Source organism: Verticillium dahliae, genomic scaffold (genome assembly GCF_000150675.1).
Source record: "Verticillium dahliae VdLs.17 supercont1.3 genomic scaffold, whole genome shotgun sequence".
NCBI lineage: Eukaryota > Fungi > Ascomycota > Sordariomycetes > Glomerellales > Plectosphaerellaceae > Verticillium > Verticillium dahliae.
The window spans coordinates 945,533-954,042 of record NW_009276940.1 but is presented as its reverse complement, the minus strand read 5'-3'; the positions used below and the strand labels follow the sequence as shown (position 1 = coordinate 954,042).

At 59.7% G+C, this 8,510-nt stretch overlaps 3 protein-coding genes across 3 annotated transcripts; 1 reads left to right on the top strand and 2 right to left on the bottom strand.

Moving 5' to 3' along the window:
- Positions 1-926: 926 nt before the first annotated feature.
- Positions 927-2,117, top strand: VDAG_01914 (uncharacterized protein; the record flags this gene model as incomplete). The annotated part of the gene is made up of 1 exon (XM_009657943.1): positions 927-2,117. One exon carries the CDS (start codon positions 927-929, stop codon positions 2,115-2,117), a length of 1,191 nt encoding a protein of 396 aa, XP_009656238.1.
- Positions 2,118-2,312: 195 nt separating this feature from the next.
- VDAG_01913 (glucokinase) lies at positions 2,313-4,464 on the bottom strand (the record flags this gene model as incomplete). The annotated part of the gene is made up of 4 exons (XM_009657942.1): positions 2,313-2,637; positions 2,695-4,072; positions 4,174-4,253; positions 4,368-4,464. 4 exons carry the CDS (start codon positions 4,462-4,464, stop codon positions 2,531-2,533), a joined length of 1,662 nt encoding a protein of 553 aa, XP_009656237.1. The 3' UTR covers positions 2,313-2,530.
- A 2,944-nt stretch (positions 4,465-7,408) lies between these two features.
- Positions 7,409-8,365, bottom strand: VDAG_01912 (major facilitator superfamily domain-containing protein; the record flags this gene model as incomplete). The annotated part of the gene is made up of 1 exon (XM_009657941.1): positions 7,409-8,365. The coding sequence occupies one exon, from the start codon at positions 8,363-8,365 to the stop codon at positions 7,409-7,411; it is 957 nt and encodes a 318-aa protein (XP_009656236.1).
- Between the last annotated feature and the right edge of the window lie 145 nt (positions 8,366-8,510).

The window sequence follows — 8,510 nt, the reverse complement described above, 5'->3', positions numbered from 1 at the left end:
GCCCGTTGTCGCTCGGTCTCCAGCAGCAGGCGGGCAATGCTGATGCAAAGATGAACGTCTCGTGCATCAATGGGGTTGTCAAGCTGGCTCGTCAAGGGCGAAGGGATCCAGCTGGCAGGCGACGCGCGAAGGGGTAGGAGGGGGGGAGGCGATGGATTCAGGAATGGCGAAGAAGAGGAGATTCGTTTTCGCCAATCCGACCGGCAACCGAACAAATGTTGATCTCATCCGCCAGGCACGCCACGGACACGGCTACCAAAGCGGTTCTGGGTCGCCGAGTCGTGTTCCCTTGGGGGGGATTTACCGTGCCAAGGTACCTCTGGTCCCCTGTAGAGGTGCTGAGATTACCAAGACGGCTTGGGCCACAAGGGGCTTGCTTGCCTCGCCAGCGGGGGATGCAACCTGCCTTGCCTCTTGCCTGCCTACCTGTATCTGACTTGCCGAGCGGGCCACTCCAAGAGCCTCCATCCCCCTAATGTACAACTGGCAAAATTTGCCATGCGTGCTTCCTATCCAGGTCCCTTGCCTGGCAAGCCTGGTAGGTAGACTCAGGTCGGAAAGGCCCCTGAAAGCTTGGACCGCCCACCAGGGATGCCGTGCTGATGAGGTGCAGCGTCTGAGAGACGACATCGGGTGGGGCCGTCAACCCGCATCGTCGCGGCTCTCATTCGCCGACTGCGTCATGTAAGGGGAACCTTAAAGGAGTCGAACTCGAGAAGCTTCACCACATTCGTCTTTCCGCTCCCCTCCAAAATTCCGCTTGCGTGGAAACACACCAACCATCAGCTCTCGACAATAACACGGTGCATGTTTGGCCAGACGGGCCAGATTCACCATCACAGAGATATATACTGTCATTAGTCTCTCTCGAACCTCAGACTTTCCTCTCCTTCCTTCTTCGTTTCTCCCCCTCCCCCTGTCGCGCCATGTCTCTCCCCTCATCCTCCTCGAAACCATCACAAACCACCATCAAGTCGTTCTTCCAACCTCGTCAGCCCAAATACGCCGCCCCTCCATCGCAGCCACAGCCTCTGCCGAAAGGTCTCAGCTACGAGGCACCCCTTCTGCCGCCGTCCCTGACCTTCTCGTCGCAACCGAACCCCGCATCGGCCACCGCCCAGACCGCCATCGCGACCCCTCGGCCCTCGAGCCAGACCCAGACCCAGACCCAGACCCAGACCCAGACCCAGACCCAGACCCAGACCCAGACCCAGACCCAGGGCCTGACCCAGCAGCGCCCCGTCGAGATCCCCGCCGAGGCCGCCATCCGCACCCTCTCCGCCTCCGACATAGCGGCCCTGCGCCGCATCAACGCCCTGCTGCTGCCCGTCGCCTACCCAGACTCGTTCTACACGGCCGCGCTCTCGAGCCCCTTCTCCCGCGCCATCACCTGGTCCGACCCCAACCCCGACCCCGCGCCCCCCGCCGCGCCGAAACTCATCGGCGGCCTCGTCGCCCGCCTCGAGCCCCTGACGGCCACGACGCAGGCCCTGTACATCCAGTCCCTGGCCCTGCTCTCCCCCTACCGCGCCCACGGCCTCGCGACCGCCGCCCTCGCCGACCTGCTCGCCGCCCCCGAGCTCGCCGCCCTCGCCGTCACCACCGTCTACGCCCACGTCTGGACCGAGAACGCCGACGCCATCGCCTGGTACGCCGCCCGCGGCTTCGCCCGGGACCCCCGCGTCCAGGAACGCTACTACCACAAGCTCCGCCCCGACACGGCCTACGTCGTCTCCCGCGACCTCGCCGCCCCGCTGCCCGCCCGCCCCGCCGCCATGGGCAACGCGTCCAGCGCCCCGGCCCCCAGCGTCACCGCCGCGGCGGCCAACCTGGCGCAGCCGTCGCCGTCCTCGTCGAGCCGGGAGACAGCAGCAGCAGCAGCAGCAGCAGCAGCCTCCCAGACGAGGCCGGGCCCGCCGCAGTCCCGCGGCCAGTCTTTCCAGAACAAGCGCGCCGAGACGGAATGGAATGATCTCCCCTCCGACATGGCCCCCAGCCTGCTGGCGCCGCCGTCACGCGCGAGCAGTGGGCCCGGCTCCGAGGCGAGTTCCCGGAGCAGCTCAACCGTGCGCAAGAAGAAGGACCGGTCGTATCCCGCGGCAGCGTTTCAATCTTGATATTGTCAGGATCGCGCATGTGGGAGCTGTTTCGAGATTCAATAGCGTAAACCGGACCTCACGAGAGATGAGGGGCCTTGTAACGATGATAGATCGGTCGACGTGGGACATAGAGTTTCGTGGAATTAATTTCTTCTGCATCATGACGACCAACGCGTGTTGCCGAGGTAGCAACAAGTTCATATGACGGTCTCGGACGTGTACATGCTAGGTTCGGGTTCCGTCCTTAACCAAGATAAAAAATTGATATACGCCTTACAAGTAGAGCAAACAGACGTCCAACTCCAGAAAATTCCCAATGTTCCTGCCTCCCTTACACACATGGTTTCTTTTGCGCGCCGCTTGTCATGCGCGAGTGTTTACGGCGTTCCATCAGCATTGTCGCACTGCCACGTCCCTCGTCATGACATGGCTTAGATGTAGTTTCGTCGCCTAGCCCAGTACAGGGCAGCCACGGCTGCCGCTCCAACAATGCCAGCACCAATCGCAACCTGCTGGTTCGATGTCAGGGAATCATCCGCTAGAGAGCAGTCAGTCAGCATTTTTTGAAGACTTAGGTCCTTTTCGGAAGCCTCACCTAGCGTCGGGATCGAGTCCAATTCGCGCTTGACGGAATCCCTAAAGTCGGCCACATCGCTCGTCTCCTTCTCCATGCCTGCAGCCACCAGCGCGATGAGAGCGGCACCAACGCCGCTGCCATCCTTGGCGATGCCAATGCGAATCTTCTCAGCACCCTTGGACCCGATGCCGTTGACAGCCCGCAGCGCTTCGTAAATCATGTCACGAAAGAAGGGGTAGTGCTCGACTAGGCTGCCGTCAACGCCGATATCAATGTATTCGGCCTCGGGGTCGTCGAGTTTGCCGGACTGCAGGACAATCCCAGCGATCGCAACGGCGGAGAGTCTTGCGGCACGGCGGCCGACGGCGCCGGCAATAGCCTTGAAGGCCTGTGCGTCCTCCAAGGAAGGGGTGTAGACGTGCAACACAGTCTCGAGCTCCTGTCGCAGAGTGGACAGCTCAGGCGTGTTGTCGGAAGCGGCCACGGACATGATGGCACTGTCCAAGCCCCACTGCTTGCGAATGCTCGACTTGGGGTCGACGTCGGTGGTAGACCTCCAGTCGTTGTGGCTGGAGTTGTCGTCGCGGAAGAGCGAAAGCTTGTCATCCTTGATCATATCAACAACGACCCGCCGAACAATCTCGCCGAGGAACATGCCCGAGACGCGCTTCTCGAACATCTGGATGCCGGGGTTGACACTGTCCTTGTCGAGGGACGTGTCCCACGGTGTCGTGGGCAGGACGTTGAGCTGGTTGTCGAACGAACCCCACTCCGTGTTGACGACCATCTCGCCCGTGGCCGCGTCGTAGTCTCCCTGGATGGGCTTCTTGATGTTTGACAGCTTCTCGAGGTAGGCGCCGTTGGTGCCGGTGCCGAAAATGGCTCCGAGGAGAGAGCCCTCCTTGCCGTTGGCGGTGTAGGAGCGGGCCATGAGGGTTCCAACCGTGTCGTTGACGAGCGCAGCGACACGGACGGGCAGGCGAAGGTTGTCGATCTCGTCCTGGAGCAGGGCGCAGACGTCCTTGCCGATGGCGTCGGGGATGTCGAAACCCTTGGTCCATCGGATCAGGTTGCCCTTGTTAATGGCGAGCTGCTCGACGGGGAAACTAAAGGTGAAACCGAGACGGAAGATGTGCTCGTCCTTGTAGCCAGACTTGGAGCTAACAGTGCGGCGGCGGCGGACGCTGTTCTCAAACTGGTCCTTGTGGTGCTCGCGCAGGAACGCCTCGATCTGCTTGGCGAGGAAGGAAAACAGCTCGGTGGCTGTCTTGGCAACCATGAGCTCCTTGGGGATGGCGACCTTGCTGTAGGTGAGGTTGAAAGTCGTGTCACCGTTGAGCTTGACGGAGCAGACGCGGAAGTTGGTGCCCCCGAGGTCGACGGCCAGGTAAAGGCCCTGGGCACGTGGTCAGCGTCTGGGGTACAGCTGCGGGGCACGGGGGAGACAGAGAGAGTGTATGAAAAAGAGAAAAGACAGAGGGTGAGAAGTTTGCCTACCTTTTCGGTGCCATTGGGGACGCCCGTGACGTAGGTGGGAATCTGGCTCATGCTGGTGCCATCCTTGCCGAGGCCCTCCTCTGGTGACGGGTCAGCTCAATTGGGTCACGACGATGGAGGTGGAGGAGGGGCAAGCTGCGTGGCATGATGTACAAAGCTCGAAGCAAACAAGATGGGCGGCACACTCTACGTACGCATCTGGGAGAGGAACTCCTCGACGGCCTTGTTGACATGGTCGTCGGTAAAGTCAAACTGCGACACAAGGCGCTTCGTTTCCGCTTCGAGGGCCATGGTGAGTGGTCGTGAGGTGGGCGGCAAGGTGGGAAATGGCGCTGGATTCTCGCAGACGGGTTCGAGATTGGGGTAGATTTCGATGGCGGGGGAGAAGAGAGGTCGCAAAAAAAAGGGAAGCTGGTGGGAGGGCAAGAAGAGGGACGGATGGAGCTGGAGCGGGAGCGGGAGCGGGAGCTTGGCGTCGCCGAGGAGAAGCTGGGCGAGCTAGGCACGGGCAGAAATCAGTTCATGATCTGATGGCAGAGGCGTGTGGGATGGTTGGAGACGAGGCGGCGAAGTGAGGAAGACAAGGAGGAAGGTGAGGAAGGAAGAGGGGAGAGGAGGGCACGAGGACGAGGACGAGGCGACAGAAAGAAGCGCGGAGGCAGAGAGGGAGATAGTTCAAGCCAAGACGAGACGAGAGAGGCGGGACCCAAGGCGAGGCAAGGTACCTACCTACCTAGATACTTAGAGGTAAGCAGGTAGGTACCCAGAGGTAGGTAGGTAGGCAAGAGGCATATGCGGGCTTTGATCGCAACATCCCAGTCAGGTGCAGCTCCCCAGTCCAGCCCAGCCCAGAGTCCAGGGAGCTCCGGTCTGGGTAGTTTGGTGCAAGCAAGACGCAGCGCCAGCGCCAGCTCTGCCTTAGCTCCCAGCTCCTTCCCGCCGCCGCGTTACCCAAGATGGATATGTGCGTGTGTGTGTGTGTGTGTGTGTGTGTGTGTGTGTGTGTGCGTGCCCCAGGCAGTCGCCTGTTTTGCTTTGCCAATTGCTGCGTGCGTTCAAGGGCAAGTCGCCAGCAGCATAGCAAATGCGGCGCGCGAGCTGTCTGCGGGGAAATTCGAGCACACACAGAGATCGGGGGCGCCAAACGTCATTGGACATGGGTCCGTCCAGTTGTCTGAGGATTAACTCCGGACACACTCCAGATTTCGCCGATTCCAAACATCATACCATGCTCACGGGCCACCCTCTGAGTGGATAACGCTCCTCTCGTGTCCCATCAAGCTGCATGCGACAAAACGTGGCAGGGCAGCAAGTTCGATGAGACGAGTTGGGCGAAGTGCCATGGCATTGTGCTTGTGCACCAGGGGACGTGAGGAATGAAGGTGTACGCGTGGAAAACGGAAGAGAGACAAGGCAAAGAGACAGGGGAAAAGAGAGGCTCACTCACCAAAACGGCCAACAGCACGCCCGCCGAACACAGCGCGTACCCTAGTGAGGATGGGCCCAGCTTGCCCATTCTCACACTGCTACTGCGCCGACGGGCCGCCCCCCCTCTACCACCTCCACCTGCTCCCCCTCCTCCAGCAGAAGCTCGCCGACCAGACACGGTGCCGGTTTGCCTTTGACGCTTGTCGTCGCCCACGCCCGTCCTCGCGTCCTTGCTGTCGTCTTGATCCTGGTCGACCTGGCGCTATCGTGATCGCCTCGACGTCAGCTCAAGAATAATGACCGCCAGGGTAAGAACAAAATAAGAAAAAAATGGCCCGCGCTCTCCCTGTCCCCGACCAGGGAGCGAGTGCACTCTTGATTGATGACGAATGACGCTCAACTCGTCATTCGCGTTCGTCTCGCTTCGCCCTTCGCTTGTCCTGGTGTCCTGTCGAGCCCGGTTGGGCGGCGCCTGCACCTGGGAATTGGTACTGGGGGGGATTCGGCTCGCCGGGATGCTCGCGAGGCAGGCGGACGCACCGTAAACGGCCCGTCTGTGGATGTGCGACGTTGGAAGAGGGTCTGCAGGCCCGGCCGAGCAGAGGGCAACCCTGCAGATGCAGAAACACAACCAAATGGCCTGTCGGTTCTCGATGAATACCTCGAGCGTGATTTTCCCTCCCTGGTTTCGTTCCTTTCGTCGAATGACAAAGGCCGCGCAGTTTCTTCGGAAGTGCAGCCTGAGAGAGGCCCGCTGTGCTCCTTTTTTCTCTCTCTCTTGCTTTCTTTCCTCTTCCGTAGTATTTGGCGCTGCGTTGGTGTGAGGACAAAGTCTACGCCCCCGACTGACTCGATCGAATCCAATGAGGCGGCGGAGAGGGGGGCTGCTTCTCTATCTTCTCGTGTCAGAAGTTGCTAAAAGGCTGCCGCAGATAGACGGTCAACTGGTCAAAGATGGGCCTTTTCTCATTCAGGGCGCCCCTTCGACCTTATAAGGAGTAGTTGCGGTGAGAAGGAGGGGGTGAAAACGTGTTTGCGCTTCCTCTTCACGATGGCCACGAGCCCAGCGATGCCCACTTCCTCCCCCAACACGCTGCGTGTGAGTGGGGGAATCGTGACCAACTTGGGATGGTCCTGGCCAGGGTTCGCTCCAAGCGCCTGTCTGCGTTCACACCGACTACCAGGAGCACGACGATATCGGAGCTTTGGTAAAGAAAAAGTCAAGAACTTCAAGTAACCTCCCCATCCACCTGAAGAATGAAGAAAAAGACGAGTAGCGGCAGGAGAAAAGGTTGAAGGCGAGGCCGCGATACCAGCAACACATGTTGCTTTTCTCTGGCGGTGGTGAAACATCCACATCTCTCCAGCGAAGAACCCGTCCCTGGTAGCGTCGGCATGCAGGGATCTCACAGAGACCTGGTCCTTCCCTGCACAAATTGTGCCAGCTTTCCCCACGGTCAATGTCCCCGACCACCGACCACTGGGGAGCCGCTCCATTTTGAACGTTGAATGGAGATGTGCAGCGAGCCACGGCTGCGATGACATGGAAAAAGCTGAATATAATGGCATTGCCTTCTCGTCAAGCGCGCGATCTTATTTCGATGCACGACGCGGCATCAGTGCATCTATCTACTTGTTCACGATCCCCCAGTTGGTCCCAATGACGTAGCTTGCCTAATAAGGTACCTCTTAGGCAGGTAGACACACATTTCCATATTATCCCTGACGCCCAATCGATCCCTCCTCAAAAGACTCTGAGACCCGGTCCTTCCCCGGACCTTCCACTGGTTAGCACATGAATCCTCGTTCACGAAGAAAAAGACCGCTTGACGATGAAGAATGAGAGCATTAACAGGGCTGCGCACGTCAAAAAGACATGGTTCCTGTGCCCGTCGCCCTCCTGGTCGAGGCTGTGTGCCACAACCACGAATAGATTGAGTGGGAGCCTCAGAATGCTGTACACCCTTCCCCTGACGCCGTCCTCCACGACCTCGCTCTTCAGGTACGACATGCTAGGGAAGTATGCGCCGATGCACATCTCCATCACGCAGAGCGTCCAGAACAAGACCTGCTCGTTCTCGAGCAGCACGGCTGCCGAAAGACAGCAGCTCGTCGCCAGCACCGTCATCATGAGCATGCCCGACGACGACTCCTTCGTATGTGTTGGCGTGGCCAGCGAGAATAAGGCTGATCCGGCCATCATGGCACACATGAAGCTCGAGAAGATCAGTCCGAATGGCAACTCCTCGTCGGAGCCTGCCTTTGTCCTCGCACTCTTGAGTGCGGCCGACCAGAAGAAGACGAAGAGGTACATGGTACCCTCGAAGAAGGTCGACGTGAGGCCCAGCCCCCAGATGCGCTTATCGCCGAGGATGGTCCGAATACCACTGCGCATGTCCGCCAGGGACGTCGTCTGTCCGGCACCCTCCCTGCTGTTGCTTGTTCCGTAATTCTCTGGCCACGTCTTGAGGATCAGGACAGCAGCCGCTGCGGCACTCATAGCGGCCGCCAGGAAAGGCCAGACGCGCGCTCCGTCGAATCGAGAAACCAGTGCATCGCCGAGAACCCCTGACGCGATGGCAACAATCGAACTCAGTGTGGTCATGTTGCCGAAAACGGTGCCCAGCTTCAATTGAGAGCGAGCGAGATCGCGTTGGTGGTACTCGGTGATGAGCCAAGCTTCGAATACGCTGTAGAGCAGAGTCGTGGAAATGCCGCCGCTGAGTCGACCGAGGAAGAGAACGATGATATTGTCGAAGACCATGGAGAGACACGTGAGGATGTAGGTGGCGCAATAGATGAGGCACGCCAGTCGTCGCCCATAGCGGTCGGCGAGTCCGCTGCGAAGGACGCGAGACGGCGCCGGATATGAGCTGCTGCGTACAGAGCAGCGACGAGCTTTCGGCAGT